The sequence below is a fragment of the Hyla sarda genome, chromosome 1, assembly GCF_029499605.1.
Source record: "Hyla sarda isolate aHylSar1 chromosome 1, aHylSar1.hap1, whole genome shotgun sequence".
Taxonomy (NCBI): Eukaryota; Metazoa; Chordata; class Amphibia; order Anura; family Hylidae; genus Hyla; species Hyla sarda.
In genome coordinates, this window is record NC_079189.1 from 467,014,682 (window position 1) to 467,031,837 (window position 17,156).

The 17,156-nt window shown below is 40.5% G+C and overlaps 1 protein-coding gene across 3 annotated transcripts in view; it reads right to left on the reverse strand.

Annotated features, from left to right (window-relative positions):
- Window positions 1-17,156, reverse strand: part of CUX2 (cut like homeobox 2) — a 467,974-nt gene that overhangs the window by 286,336 nt on the left and 164,482 nt on the right. Inside the window, exon 2 of one of the 3 annotated variants that reach the window (XM_056536471.1) lies at window positions 7,422-7,521. The exons of the other annotated variants lie outside the window; for them this stretch is intronic. Within the exon in view, the coding sequence (XP_056392446.1) occupies window positions 7,422-7,521 (100 nt within the window). The remainder of the gene's footprint in view (window positions 1-7,421; window positions 7,522-17,156) is intronic. 3 annotated transcript variants of the gene reach the window in all.

A 17,156-nucleotide genomic window follows, 5' to 3' on the forward strand; every position in this document is an offset into this window, starting at 1 on the left:
TGGGTTTTAACTTTGGTGTTTTTGCAGGCGATTTTTATTCTTTTTTGGAAATTAGCGATCAAAAAAAGTAATGGAGATACCTTTTTTAATACAATTTCGTAGGGTACCATTAAAAAAAAATCATAAAAAATATACAGTAGTGATGGAAAAAATTGTATTTAACAAAATGTATCCTTTTTATAACAAAATTTTTATAAATTTTTAAACAGGGATCAATTTATGTGTGCGGGTAGGGCACTAAAAATGTAAACAACAATAATAAAAATGTAGTGTGTGTGTGTTTTTCACTTATTTTTCTTTATTTTTTAGGTGGTACTACTACTACCAGCATGGAACACACTGTTCCATGATGGGAGTAGTAGTACCTGTACTTCTGACACCCATTGCAATCCTCCTGTATAATGTATAGATGCGGCCGGCCACTCTTCTATGGTTCCCTGCACTGCCGTATATATAGATGGTTCCAGCCAATCACAACTCTCTGTGGGAAATCTGAATAGGTGTATATATACATCAGTGCAGAGGACCATAGAAGAGCGGCCGGCTGGATCTATAAATTATACAGGAGGATCACAGCGGGTGTCAGGAGTTACATCCGCTGTGATCTTTCCTTAACTGCAGGTACTACACCTCCCAACATAGGGCAGCAGAGTGTGCTCCATTTTGGGAGTAATGGTACCTGCAGTCAAGGACAGATCACAGCGGGTATCACTCCTGACACCCGCTGCGATCATCCTATCTATTGCAGAGATGTGGAGCGGCTTTCTCCTGTGCTCCACATCTCTGCTCTGTACTCCGGCCAGTGATGTGAATAGAAGATCACTCATTTATATTTCCCTCTGAGAGCTGTGTTTGGCTTCAACCATCTAGCCAATCCCCACTCTGGGTGGAAAATATGAATGAGTGATGTTCTATTCACATCACTGGCCGGAGTACAGAGCAGAGATGCGAGCGCTGTATAGAGCCGCATCTCTGCTATATTATTGGCGATCGCATTGGGTGTCAGGAGGGCGATATGTCTATTAGTACAGGTACTACTACTCCCATCATGGAACAGTGTGTTCCATGCTGGGAGTAGTAGTACTACCTAAAAAATGTGGAAAAAAATAGAGAAAAAAAGTGAAACACACACACACACACTTTATTAAAAATTAATTAAAAGTTCATTATAAAAAAAATTTTCCTTAAATAAATTTTTGCCCATCCCTACTGCATGGCCTGTGTCACAGCAAGAGGAAGATGTGCCAAATAGTCTATCAGCAGAATGATGTGCTTCCACATTTCCTTTTGGATGTTTACTAACACCTGAATAAAATGTACTGGATAGGACTTGATGTACTCGGATTGGACAAGCCAGAAACATAGATTTCTCAGTGTTTCACCTGTCTCTACGATTGCCACATCTAACAGGGTGCAACTTCTTTCTGTGGGGCTACATCAAGTGTATCTGCCCCCCCCCCCCCCACCCCAGCCACAGGATCTAACTAACCTGAGATAACACATTACGGAAACAGAACTTCTGGACAGAACTGGGGTACCACATAGACATCTGCTGTGTCACCAATGGAAATCTCTCTGAACTTCTGCAGTGTATAGAGAAAACTTGGACAGATATTTCATGTTAATACACTTTTGTTATGTTCTCTTGTATATGAATATCAAGGCTAGAATTTTGCACTGTCCCTTCATAGTGTATATCCGTATATAATGTAGAATGATGTTTGAGCAGGTTTTAAAAGCCACCAAAGTCAAGCAGAAGTGCTGTATTTTTCATGATATATAGTACCTGGTGGGCAGATCTAGTTTCTCCTATAGTCCAGTATACAATTAGAAAAGTAAAAGTGAAACGTGCAGGGACCTATATGGATGGAAATTGATTTACAATAAAAAGCCAGTGACAAATGAAATTTGTTTCATTGACTTTATACTCATTATCTTAATTTACGGAAATGGCTTGCAACAGTATACTTGCAGACTGCAGTTTACAAAGGCCTTTTATACTTACAGCTTTATTATTTGAGGGAAACTGCTGAGGTTGTTAAAGTACTCCTTTCATCTCCACACAAGGAGAGCAGCCGTTTTGTGGACTGAACCAATAATCACGGAAAGATGGGCTTCGGAATGTATAAAGTATTTTGAGCTTTATGTTGCTTTACAATTCTCTATGTCTATTATGTTTATTTACCATGCAGTAGTCATTCCCAGATGGTCTGTCTGCAATAAGGATCAGGATCTGGGAGACACCAGAAAGATATTCAGGGGCTTTTTAGCCACTAAAATATATGTAGTAATAAATATTTGGGGATTTTTATTACTACTACATTAAAGTTGTTATATATTGTCAACTATTTACCATTTTTGAAAAAGATGCAAGCTGAGCTGGGAGGATATGAGAGGGTTAAGGTGTCGTGACTATGGAGGATAGCAACTTTTAAGATGGTAGCGCTCCTGAAGCTTCTTTACCTGTTTTGTGTACTTGCCATCCATATCCCTTACTCAGAGTGTCTTATTCTTTGCTGACTAAACTTTGTTCTGCGGGTGGCCTCGGCCTCCATATATATTTTCTTATTATATAGCTACCGTGGTAGCACAGATAAGAGCTTGGTGGAATAGATCCCACGATGGTCACTGGGTACAAATTGAATGTTATTTTAATTATGGGAATACTTGTTCTTTACCTTATTTTGCACTTCTGCAATATCGCCCCACCTAGGAATCTATTACCTTTAATGTTAAATAGGTTATACTGTTGGGAATTTTGTCATAAATTTTGTGGCACCACTGGTACTGATCAAAGGCTACATACCCCATTACATTACCTCTCCTGTGCTATTGTTGACTTAGATCTCCGGAAGTGGCTCGAATGTGGTATCACGGTGATTGCTCAATTGTATAGGAATTCGGTCTTGTTAGATTTTGATACTTTACAAGATAAATATTCCCTCCCTTCCCGGGAAATGATTAGTCATTTAAGAATATGTCACTTTTTACAATTATCTTCTAAGGAATATGTTCCATTGCACTATTGTTTGCCTATTTAGGGTCTTCAACAATGAAGGGGCTGGGTTCGATTTATAAAGCCCTGAATGAGAGATCTACCTTTCAACACATAGGGCAGTATTATGCTTGGGAATTGGATTTTGGTAGTACTATTTCTGACAGTGAGTGGTCTTGTGCGCTTAAATTGTCCAATTCATTTAATAGTGGTCTTCCATGTAGAAACAACAGTAAAATCTAGCCTGCGGTGGTGTTACACCCCTTATAGAGTGCACAAGTTGTTTCCCATATGTTTGAGTGTTGGAGGAAGTGTGGACAACAAGGGACTTTGCTCCATATTTTGTGGTCCTGTCCTATGCTTGGCACATATTGGACTGCAGTTGAGTTGTTATTGGCAGTCATAACTCGGTTACATCTACTCTTACAACACAGTTAGCACTATGGATTTTAGGATTGCAAGTATACCCAACGCATATGAGGCTTTTAGTATGCATAGTGCTAGTAGTGGTAAAACTTGTAATAACTAGATATTGGAAACAGGCAAAAGTCCCGGAATTGGGGGAAAAATTTAATACATTCCAACATTGCTATACATTGGAAGAAACTATTGCAATAGGGAGGGGGACATCCCTTAATTTTTACAGCAAATGGGCAAAGTGAATAAGTTACCTTTCGATTAGGGAAGGAACGGATGATGTAGTACAATATATGCATATCTATAAAACAGTGGATATGGTGGCATTTGAACTTTTTGGCTACATGGACAGACTTAATGTAGGAATGATGAAATACTGTTATATATGAAATAGTTTACAATATAGGAATGATTATTGTAATACAGGGTGGGCCATTTATATGGATACAACTTAATAAAATGGGAATGGTTGGTGATATAAACTTCATGTTTGTGGCACATTAGGATATGTGAGGGGGGAAACTTTTCAAGATGGGGGGGGGACCATGGCGGCCATTTTGAAGTCGGCCATTTTGAATCCAACTTTTGGGAATTTCACAAGGAAAACAATGATGTGCTTGGTTTTAACGTAACTTTATTCTTTCATGAGTTATTTACAAGTTTCTGACCACTTATAAAATGTGTTCAATGTGCTGCCCATTGTGTTGGATTGTCAATGCAACCCTCTTCTCCCACTCTTCACACACTGATAGCAACACTGCAGGAGAAATGCTAGCACAGGCTTTCAGTATTAGGTGCTGCAGAATGGGCAAAACAATAATTGGAACAGGACCCTCAGTTTACGCAGAAGATTTTGTTCAGTGATGAGGCAAACTTTTATGTGAATGGTGAAGATAACAAACAAAACCCCCGCTATTGGTCTGACACTAACCCACATTGGATAGATCCCTTCAAGACTGCTGGAACACAAAAATTGATGGTATGGTGTGGTATATGGGGTATGGAAACCTCAAGGCCACTGGATATGCGAAATTGCTACATGATGATGTGTTTCCCTCTTTATGCACTGAAGCTGGCACATTCCAGCAAGATGGTGCACCACCACATTATGGGTGTCAGGTCCGAGCATTCCTAGATGAACAGTTTCCTGGAAAGTGGATTGGTCGTCATGGGCCAGTTGAATGGCCCCCAAGGTCTCCCGATCTGACCCCCTTAGACTTTTATCTTTGGGGTCATCTGAAGGCAATTGTCTATGCTGTGAAGATACGAGATGTGCAGCACCTGAAACTACGGATACTGGAAGCCTGTGCTAGCATTTCGCCTGCGGTGTTGCTATCAGTGTGTGAAGAGTGGGAGAAGAGGGTTGCATTGACAATCCAACACAATGGGCAGCACATTGAACACATTTTATAAGTGGTCAGAAACTTGTAAATAACTCATGAAAGAATAAATTTACGTTAAAACCAAGCACATCATTGTTTTTCTTGTGAAATTCCCAATAAGTTTGATGTGTCACATGACCCTCTTCCTATTGAAAAAACTAAAGTTGGATTCAAAATGGCCAACTTCAAAATGGCCGCCATGGTCACCACCCATCTTGAAAAGTTTCCCCCCTCACATATACTAATGTGCCACAAACAGGAAGTTAATATCACCAACAATTCCAATTTTATTAAGGTGTATCCATATAAATGGCCCACCCTGTATATTATATTGATCATCGCTGAGACACCTGACTTTTGTGTTTCTTTTTCTTTTTAGTACAATTTAAGTGTACATATGATACTTGCTATGAAAAGCTACTGTATGTTTCCTGAAAACCTTTATAAAACTTATTTGAAATATAATATATGTAGCAATATACCAAGCTTTAAAGGGAATCCGTCATCCTTATCACCTGCACTAACCTGTAGGTATACGTTTGTAATGCAGGTGACACTGATGACAATGATAGTTACCATCTATAGATCTATGCCTCTGTTCCTCCGTAATTCTGGTTATTCATTATATGGTCATAAGCCTGCTTAGTGCATGTGGGGCGTTCCAAAGCCCCCGCCTGTCATTCAAACTGAATCTTCATTGTAATGTCCCTTTTCTGTGGTAAGCCTTCTCTGCTGCAGCTACACCCCTCTTCTTCACATGCACAATAGCCGAGTGTGCATGCACAATCTCAACAGTGGAGGAGAGGGGTGTAGGGTGGAGTTCTCGGAGGCTCAGCACAGGGAGGAGGTGTTACCCTGAAGATCTAGGCAGGATGCTAGGAAACTCCCCTGTGCACCAAGCAGGCTCATTACCATATAACAAATAACCAGGTTTACAGACAAATGGTGGCACGGATATACATATGGTAAATATCATTGTCATCAGTGTCATCCATACTACATACCAGTACCAACAAGTTAGTGCAGGCAATACTGATGACAGGTACATTTTTATAAATAATGGACTTACTAAACAATTTCTACTACTTTACTTACTAAACAATTTCTACTATGTTCTACTATGTAAACTATGGGAAAAATTTGGTGTAGTTACAAGCGTAAGCATCTTAGCCTTACTACCAGAGGTGTAAGATTCTTGGTCCCAATGCTAACTCTGTAACAAGGCCCCAACTATAATGCTTCCTTTATGTTCCTGGTCCCTGCAGCAACTGCATCCTCTAAACCCCTATAGTTATATCCCCAGTTGCAGAGTGGTAATAAAGCACCTATATAATGTTATGGCAGGAGGTTGTGGATCCTCCGGACCTGTTTGGAAGATAAAGTGAGCCGTACCAGGGAGCAGAGTCTAAGGTGCCGCTGATTTTCATCAGAGCCCGCCGCAAAGAGGGATGGTCTTGCTGCGGCAGGCGGTACCCAGGTCGCTACCCCTGGCACAACTCGACCACAAAGGCTGCTAGGTGTATCCTGACTCAGGAGAGATTACACGAGGGGCTGGCAGGATGGCAGGACATGCGGTACAGAAGCATAGTCAGGAAGAAGCAAGGTCAGTAGGCTGGCGGCACAGGAGCGTAGTCAGGTCACAAGCAAAGTAGTCAGGAACACAGAAAGGCAAACACAATGACCGCTTTCTCTGAGGCAACAGGGCGCAAAGATCCGGCAAGAGGGTGTGGGAGGTGATCACACTTATAGACAAGGCACAGGCAGGTGAAGCAACAATCAAGGGCGCACTGACCCTTTCAATCTTAAAGCACCAGCGCACGCCCTAGGAGACGGGGACACGCGCGCCGGTGATGCCAGATTACAGTAGGAAGAACAGATAGGGAAGGTGAGTGACGGCCTGAGCTTCGCATGCGGGGGCATCCCGCAATACTAATCAAAGGCCCTCCAGCAGAACCAGACGGAGCAGAGGAGCACTCACGGCCAGTGTTTCCGGCTGGAGCGCTAGGTGTAACATATAATATATGAATTAAAGGGGTTGTCCAGCCAAGAACAACTTATCCCCTATCCACAGGATAGATCATAAATTTCTGATCTTGTGGAGTCCAACCGCGAGGACCCATGTGATCTCCAGAAATGGGCCTCAGCTCCATGTTCATCATGAAGCTGCACACACCACATCATACAATTATTTCTACAGGAGCACCAAAAATATGCGAGTACAGCACTCAAAATCCTTCAGCACTCCCATAAAAATGAATGGATGACAATGTCTTCAGCTTTGGGGTATGCAGAAAGCCGAGGTCCCATTTCTGAAGATGAGTATCCTGCAGATAGAGGAGTTATTTTTGGCTGGACAACCCATTTAATAGTACAATACATCACCCATAGACTAACATGGGATCCATGTGTGAGCTTCGTCATGATGTGTCTATTGAATGGATGCCATTGGGTGACGAAAGCCACTGTAGGGCATCTGATTAATACATCCATTCAATTATTTCATACATCAGGAAAACCTGTTAAAATGCTCAAGATGTTTCTGTTTAATGTATGTCAGTGATTAAGGTCATACTTTGGCATCTATTTACTAGAAATGTTTTTTTTCCAGGATCCCATTGGTATTCTACCTGTCTTTTTTTGCCATTCCAGCCAGATGGGTACCAAGCACACTTTTCACCTCTGTCTGATAATGGACCTCTATGGAAAATTTCAGCATGTACGTTGCAGCTTTAAAAAGAAAGGAAAAACATGATGTGATCCCAGCTTAAGATGTTTACTCTACACCTACACAAGTGCATACATCATGGCAGAACCATTTTTGTTAATAACATATTATGTTCTCTCATGATCCAGGAGCTTTTATATCTGCCAATACCAGATGGCCCACGTCACAAATTTGGAACTTAGTCATTGGTATTTATAAGAATAGCTTCAAAGAAGTATTCTGATATATACTGACCATACCAGCAGCACATCTTAGGACTTAAACAGACCAAATGTAGTTTCCTAGACATCAATTGTTTTGTTTCCTGAACATATAATATGCCTTTTGTAGACTACATTTTTGAGTCCCGCAAACAATTTTAGAAACAGACTAAACCTAATCACTACTAGACTACGTTTGGTCTGTAAATGTCTATGGGAGAGGCATGATATACATCGGAAAATGCCCTTTTTAACATATTCTGGTGTATGCTGATGTAGCCCTAAAATGTCTTGTGAATGGTGCCCTACTATGGAGAGAACCAGACTTTTACAGGATTTGGTTATAAATACAATTGTTCTAGCACCCAGTTCTGCACTTTTCCTAACTCTAAGTAAGATTTATGATAAACCTATTCGAAATGATAACTTTTCCAGACAATGAGACATATCTTTAAGTGCAGTGCATGGAGTCTTGGTAAATCTCATAAAGAAGGATAATGATGAGTAAATGTGACAGTTTTACATGAGCAAATGAGTCTTTATTGTGGATTTTACTATATTTCCTTGGAGAAAACTAAGTGCATGTTTGCCTTCTAGGGATCTCTAAGGAATAAATGTGGAATGTGATTCAGATAACAGAGAAAAATATCTCAGCTGTTCCATAAAAGACGTTAAACAAATACTGCCTTCTCACAAGGGATGTGCAAAACTGATTGTGTTATATCTGAAATGCTGTGCACCCTCAAGCTACCATTTGGCTTGTTTATTTGAGTGCTACAAAGTCACTTTTAGTACTAAAAACTGATTGAACTTCCATGTACAAACTATGTATTCAGTAGAAATGGTTCTTACAATAGTAGATAGATAAATATATATAATTAAACATGATAAAGGACCCGAACAAAGCATAGAATGGAGGCAGCATTTCCTAAAAACGGTTGTTCATTCACCCCAGATGTAACGTTTCAACGGAATAAAGCATTGCATTTGGTGGGAATAAACAACCATTTTTTGGACATGCCGCCTCCATTCTATACTTTGACTGACTACACAGACTTGGATTCCAACCTGGTGAGGAGTGCACCCTGGCCTTTAATAGAGGAGCCAAAGAGATACCCAGTCTACCATGGTATTGTGGATCTTTGAATCTAGATTGCACAACTGCATACCCATGACATTTAAAGGGGTATTCCAGGCAAAAACTTTTTTTATATATATCAACTGGCTCTGGAAAGTTAAACAGATTTGTAAATTACTTCTATTAAAAAAATCTTTATCCTTCCAATAGTTATTAGCTTCTGAAGTTTTCTGTCTAACTGTTCAATGATGATGTCACGTCCCGGGAGCTGTGCATGATGGGAAAATATCCCCATAGGAGCTGCACAGCTCCTGGGACATGAGTCATCACAAAGCAGTTAGACAGAAAACAGCAACTCAACTTCAGAAGCTAATAACTATTGGAAGGATTAAGATTTTTTAATAGAAGTAATTCACAAATCTGTTTAACTTTCCGGAGCCAGTTGATATATAAAAAAAAGTTTTGGCCTGGAATACCCCTTTAATACCATGGAATATAACAGTTGATGTTCAAGATCTGCAAGACCCACACTGCAAAAGTTCAGGTATATACTACTCCCCAGTTATAGCTATGTCTAAGGGCCCTATTGCAAAGGGTGATATTGGCTGAACAGGCTGATGCTTCCCTGTGTAATAGACCCAGCGATCAGCTGACAAACCTGCCAACATTCCTTCATCTGCTGATCACATTATTTTATCAGGTTTGTTGACTGTGAAATAGGTGATAAGAAGCTGATAAATGATGGAAGTTAAAAAGAAACTGACAGGCTGTTCACCTGCATTAAGCCCAATATACTGAGTTAAAGTGTGAGTGAACAGCTCTAAAAAGAGGGGTTACTTACATTAATAGGTATAATACGTTATAGAGTTATGTCCCTTTATTCTTCTATTCCTATTGGACTGCTGTGTGCAATGGAGATGGGGAGTTGACTTGCCGAGCTCCCCTGCTTCCTCTTTATATTCCAGGCCCCTCCCCATAATGAATATGCAAATGTATTCACTCTCCCGTCACTAGGACATGAGAGCCTGCTGGTGGGGTGAACGTTGTGTTTTCCGAGCAGAGTGCAGACACCGTTGCTTTGCTACACCTGGAAGGCAGCGGCGCCTGCGCTCTCCTCAGAGATCAGCGTGCTCCCCCCCAGCAGGCTAGTAAAGATATTTGCATATTCATTATGGAGGTGGGCCGGGCATGGAATATAGAGGAGGCAGGGGAACTTGGCAAGCCGACTTCTTGACTCCATTGTGCACACCAGCGCAATAGGAATAGAAGAATAAAGGGCCATAACTCTTCAAGTACTGCACCTATTATTGTAAGTAACCCCTCTTTTTAGAGCTGTTCACTTCCACTATAAAGTTAAACAAACCTTTGTTTTTCAAAATGAATATGAACTGGAGTTAACCAAAGTTCTAACAGGGGTCAAAGTCAAAAGCTATTCTCGGTTGAGATAAGCATCGTTCAAGTTTTTGAAAAACACAGAAAAATGCTTGAAATGTAAATGATATCTCCATTCATGACAGTATTGATCCATTCATGACAGTATTGATCCATGTGCGGCTATAACATATTGCCTAACTTCTATTTGGAGTCCTAGAACACTCGTAATAAAATAACCCTTATTTTTGCTTTGGAAAACAAAAAATATGCACCGTGCAAATAAAAGCACCATAATTAGCAAAGTCATTGCCGTAGAGCCACGGAGAAAAGGCTCCAATCACTGCAAGCACAAACTGAGATATACAGTAATTGCACTGTTGCTGCATCATCTGTAATCGATAGCATCCGGGCCTGCCACCTCTCGTAGCGTCCACATTGGATTCTGAGCCAGGAAACAGCAGGTTGTTAAAAAGTCCAATAGCTCTTTCTCGCTAATGGGTGGCCTGTTCCCTCGACCCTGCTGTTTTTTTTAAATAAACCTAAATCCCAATAATTGTTTAATGTTTATTTCTGTTTTGTTCTGGTTCAAATCACTTGCCTCCGTATGACAGAAATTGATATTTTGCGAAGGTTGTAAATCAGGAAATGGTTTATTTTATCTCAAAGCAGTTGGAATATATTTATTATAAAGTCATTTAGACAGAGAGTTTACTGTTCTCCAGGAGGCTCATATAAAATCCTAGCTCAAACTGCGCAGTGGGAATTCTTTTACGATGTTCTATTTAAGGTATAAATACCTTTTCAAACACTAATCTTTCAGCAAACTGATTAATATCTTCTGAATGGAACACAATAGTAAACACATCCCCATGAACGTGAAAAACATTGCGCCTATTGCTGCCAAAACTCTAACTTACTGTAGAAGCATTACACATTCAGGTTACATAGCCCACCTCTCCTTTCCCACGACCTATTAGTAAAGTGAATATTAACCCCTTCTTGCAACAGAGATTTTCTTTTTTTTCATAAGTTTTTTTTCCTCCCCACATTCTAAAATCTATAAAAAAATATATATATATTTTTTTTTGCAAAGCCAGATGAGCGCTTGTTTTTTGCAGGACAAGCTGTAATTTCAAATGGCATCTTTTATTTTACCATATAATGTATCATACAATAATACTTGCAGATTAAAATAATATGAGACATTTTTTCTGAATTCACTGTGCAGTAAAAATGATATGTTAAGTTCATTTTATGAGCCAATATAATACAACAATGCCAAATTTATACTGAGTAGTTTGGTCTAGTTTTTTGTAAACTCATTTGTAGTTTTTACTGGTTGCATTTTGGATTCTAGCATTGGGTATTTTTTATGGTGTTGCCCACCTTACAGAATAAGATATTGTCATATTTTAATGGTTTGTGCAATCCTACAGGCAGGAATACCAATTATGGAGGGGTGTAATTTAACATTTTATCGGGGAAGGGAGGGATATTTTAAAAACGGTTCTGTCTTTTTTTACTGTTCCCCAGGGGTACAAGCAATTTTCCTTATCACTTGTATGGTAAACTGCAATACTATTATATTGCAGTGTACTATCATTTCTGCTATCTACTAATACTGCCTGCTTATAGCAGGCTGTATTAGTATATCTAACATCCACAGAAGCTTTTAGATGGTCCATGGCTGCCAGGTCAACTAATCATCAACCTGGCTGTTGGGGGCATAAATAAAAGAACTGTCACCTGTCATGCAACCTTCTAAGTCAGACTGAACTCCAATGGCTGTCACTGGCAGCTGGTGTCATCTGCTCATAGCAGCCGGCACCCACTAGGTATGGAGCAGACTCAGCTCCTGAGCCCACTCTGTACTTTTTCACCTGATGTATGACAACAAATTACCTAATGCAACACTGGTAAAAAGATTTAAGGCTATGTTAACACAGGCGATGAAGGGGGTTTGTCTAAAATCAGGAAAAAGAGGATAGGGCATTCCAGAAATAGCACTACACTTGTTCTTTAGATGTGTCTGGTATTGCTATTTATTACTATTAAATTGATGGATAAGATACCATTCACAGCCTATGGACCAAAGTGATGATGTTTTTTGGAGAAAGGCAGACCCATTTTAATTTATCCAAGACAATTCCTGTAAGGTCCACAAGGAAATTAGGTTTCTGTTGCTTTTGACAGGTAGCATGGTGTAGTCTGCAGCTATAGCAATCTGACAACTTGCATTATATGATAAGAAATCCGTAACAAAAGGATCTGTCATATTTGTAATGGATCTTTAAGAAACAGAATCATTGATGACAGTGTGGGCAGAGCCTTGGAATAGATTATATGACTATTCCACTAACACGACAATAAGGTAAACGTCTTTTATAATAGGGTTCTGAATGTCAAATGGTCTACTTGAATGTAAAGTTATTTAATTTGGTTTATACTTTATATATGTGTGTCAGTCAGTATGATGGTAGTTGTTATTACTCATCAGTGGGGGGTTGTGAGTAGAATACAATAGGACCAAACACTGTACTGTACATCAGTTGGCCAGTCAGAAAATTTACTTTACTGAGATATTGCTGTTAATTGTCCTCATAATATACAGTAGCAGACATTGTCATTCGAAACACTAGATGCCATAAAATGTTAGGATAGTACCAAAGTCGGCACTCTGTATTAGGAAAACCTTTTATAAATGAAGAACAGCACCCTGACCAGAAACCAGGCAGGCGTAGTCATGTCTAAAATCTCCAAAGTATTAAATTACTGGCTACCAATGTCCACCATTTTTGTACACGGTATGTAAATTGGCGCACGGTGTGCCACATTTACTATGGCTGTTGCCAACTAATAGTTGGTGTAAACAAAAACTCAGTGCGAACCTAGGCAGACAGTCTACAGATATGTCAGAATTGAAATAAGATAAACACACCAAAATATATATTTACCTTATTGAACAAATGTTTTTCACTTTACTGCTTTAGTTGTAAAAACCCTAAAGTTTAGAAAGCATTGTCCCCAATTGCTCTATGCAAAGCAGTTTCTGTTAATCCATATTGTGATATCTTGCTTGAATATCTGATTCAGCTTACAACATAGCATTTGAATAGAGCTGAAATAGTCATGCAATTCTAAAATATTGAATTCTTTCTGCTCGCTGCACTTTCTAGGTTTTAGATCACAAGCACATGGGGGGAGCTGTATCTAAAAATGTGCAGAGGAAGAGTGGTACAGTTGCCCATGGCAACCAATCAGATTTCTTTTTTAATTTTTAAAGAGACTTGTGAAAATGAAAGAAGCAATCTGATGGGTTGCCATGGGCAACTGCACCACTCTTCTACACAGGTTTTGATAAATCTCCTCCATGGTGTAGAATTTCCTAATTTAACTTATCATTCAAGGTTACCCCATTGATTATGAGATATCTTAGACAACAAAGCAAACAGCACTCATTGCAAATCCCATGACACCCCTTTACCCTTAACCTCTTAAGGACTGAGGGTTTTTCCGTTTTTGCATTTTCTTTTTTTGCTCCTTGCCTTTAAAAAATCATAGCTCTTTCAATTTTGCACCTAAAAATCCATATGATGGCTTATTTTTTGCGCCACCAATTCTACTTTGTAATGACGTCAGTCATTTTGCCCAAAAATCTACGGTGAAATGGAAAAAAAATCATTGTGAGACAAAATTGAAAATAAAAAACGCTGTTTTGTAACTTTCGGGGGCTTCTGTTTCTACGTAGTAAATTTTTTGGTAAAAATGACACCTTATCTTTATTCTGTAGGTCCATACGATTAAAATGATATCCTACTTATATAGGTTTGATTTTGTCGTACTTCTGGAAAAAATCATAACTACATGCAGGAAAATTAATACGTTTAAAATTGTCATCTTCTGACCCTTATAACTTTTTAATTTTTCTGCGTATGGGGCGGTATGAGGGCTCATTTTTTGTGCCATGATCTGAAGTTTTTAGCGGATTTCGCCGCGGCTATCCCGAACAGCTCCCTGAGCTAACCAGCATGCTTTCACTTTCAATGCCGCGCGCTATTAGCCACGGGTCTCGGCCGTTGTTAGAGGCCGGGCCCGACCCGCTATGACGCAGGGCCACGCTGTGGCCCCGCGTTATAGATCGGGAGCAGACTCATGATGTACCGGTACGTCATGGGTCCTTAAGGGGTTAAAAACATACCATCTGTAGCAAAATTGGTAAATGAAGATACTTCACCATCACACTAGGGTTCTTTGTCAGCTCTGGCAGTGGCTTAAAGGGGTTGGACAAGTGAAATCCAAGGGTCTAACCCATCTCCCAACTCCCATCATCTTTTGGAGGAGAGAGTCAGGTTAGGATTGGCCTACATATCACTAAAGAGTGTAAATATACACATTTTTGAGCAATGTAGATCACAAATACAGTGGGGCAAAAAGTATTTTGTCAGCCACCAATTGGGCAAGTTCTCTAAATTAAAAAGATTAGAGAGGCCTGTCAGTTGCATCATAGGTATACCTCAACTATGAGAGACATAATGAGAAAAAAAATCCATAAAATCACATTGTCTGATTTTTTAAGAATTTATTTGCAAACTATTGTGGAAAATAAGTAATTGGTCACGTACAAACAAGCAAGATTTCTGACTCTCACAGACCTGTAACAACTTCTTCTTTAAGAGCCTCCTCTGTCCTCTACTCGTTACCTGTATTAATGGCACCTGTTTGGACTTGTTATCAGTATAAAAGACACCTGTCCACAACCTCAAACAGTCTCCACTATGGCCAAGACTAAAGAGCTGTCGAAGGACACCGTAAACAAAATTGTAGTCCTGCTCCAGGCTGGGAAGACTGAATCTGCAATAGGCAAGCAGCTTGGTGTGAAGAAATCAACTGTGGGGGCAATTATTAGAAAATGGAAGACATACAAGTCCACTGATAATCTCCCTCAATTTGGGGCTCCACGCAAGATCTCACCCTGTGGTGTCAAAATGATGACAAGAACGGTGAGCAAAAATCCAAGAACCACACAGGGGGACCTACTGAATGACCTGCAGAGAGCTGGGACCAAAGTAACAAAGGCTACCATCAGTAACACACTACGCCACCAGGGACTCAAATCATGCAGTGCCAGGCGTGTCCCTATGCTTAAGCCAGTACATGTCCGGGCCCGTCTGAAGTTTGCTAGAGAGCATTTGGAATCCAGAAGAGGATTGGGAGAATGTCATATGAAACCAAAGAAGAACTTTTTGGTAAAAACTCAACTCATCATGTTTGGAGGACAAAGAATGCTGAGTTGCATCCAAAGAACACCATACCTACTGTGAAGCATGGGGGTGGAAACAATTCTTTAGAGCTGTTTTTCTGCTATGGGACCAGGACAACTGATCCGTGTAAAGGAAAGAATAAATGGGGCCATGTATCGTGAGATTTTGAGTGAAAACCTCCTTCCATCAGCAAGGGCATTGAAGATGAAATGTGACTGGGTCTTTCAGCATGACAATGATCCAAAACACACTGCCCGGGCAATGAAGCAGTGGCTTCTTGAGAAGCATTTCAAGGTCCTGGAGTGTCCTAGCCAGTCTCCAGATCTCAACCCCATAGAAAACTTTTGGAGGGAGTTGAAAGTCCTTGTTGCCCAGCGACAGCCCCAAAACATCACTGCTCTAGAGGAGATCTGCATGGAGGAATGGGCCAAAATACCAGCAACAGCATGTGAAAACCTTGTGAGGACTTACAGAAAACGTTTGACCTCTGTCATTGCCAACAAAGGGTATATAACAAAGTATTGAGATTAGCTTTTGTTATTGACCAAATACTTATTTTTACTTATTGCTAATAGAGATGAGCGAACTTACAGTAAATTCGATTAGTCACGAACTTCTCGGCTCGGCAGTTGATGACTTATCCTGCGTAAATTAGTTCAGCCTTCAGGTGCTCTGGTGGGCTGGAAAAGGTGGATACATTCCTAGGAAAGAGTCTCCTAGGACTGTATTCACCTTTTCCAGCCCACCGGAGCACCTGAAAGCTGAACTAATTTATGCAGGAAAAGGCATCAACTGCCGAGCCGAGAAGTTTGTGACGAATCAAATTTACTGTAAATTCGCTCATCTCTAATTGCTAATAAATTCTTAGAAAATCAGACAATGTGATTTTATGGATTTTTTTTCTCATTATGTCTCTCATAGTTGAGGTATAACTATGATTACAATTACAGGAATCTCTCATCTTTTTAAGTGGGAGAACTTGCACAATTGGTGGCTGACTAAATACTTTTTTGCCCCACTGTATACAGTACATATAATGGTATTATCTTCATTAAATTTAAAGCTTTTGCTAATGACAGGTACACTTTAAAGCTTGAGAGCTAACAACTGGCCCTGAGCAACATAAAGTATATTAAAAAAAAAGTCTTCAAAATATTAAAGGGAACCTGTCACATTATACATGCAGTCCAATTTGCAGTTATCATGTTATAGGGCAGGAGAAGCGTAAGGTTTAAAGGAGTACTCTGGTATAAGAAAACGTTTCCTGTTTCCTAAGGATAGGGGACAGTGGCGTAGCGACCGGGGTGAGGGCCGTACCGGGTGACACCAGCCTGATGGGTTGACACCACGATGCTCCAACCCCAGCTGCCTGGCATTATGTGCGCTAGCACTGTCCCCCCTTCCCCCCCCCCGGGATCTCATCGGCATCCACTAGCACCCTGAAACCCCCCCCCTGGGACTCATTGGTGTCCGCTAGCACCACCCCCCAGGAGTCATCTGCATCCACTAGCTCCCCCCGTCCTTAGATCTCAGATGCGCCACGGAGGGGTGTCACCCCTCATGTACCTGTTTGCTGACAAGCAAATTCCGCCCACCCGCCGAAGACATCTCGTCCCGTGATTGCGACGGGACCTCATGCTTGAGTGCGCCGACGTGATTACCACTGCCGGCAAAACACCCAGCAAGGAAGAGTGGCGTGCACCTGACCCTGGTGAGCTACTGCC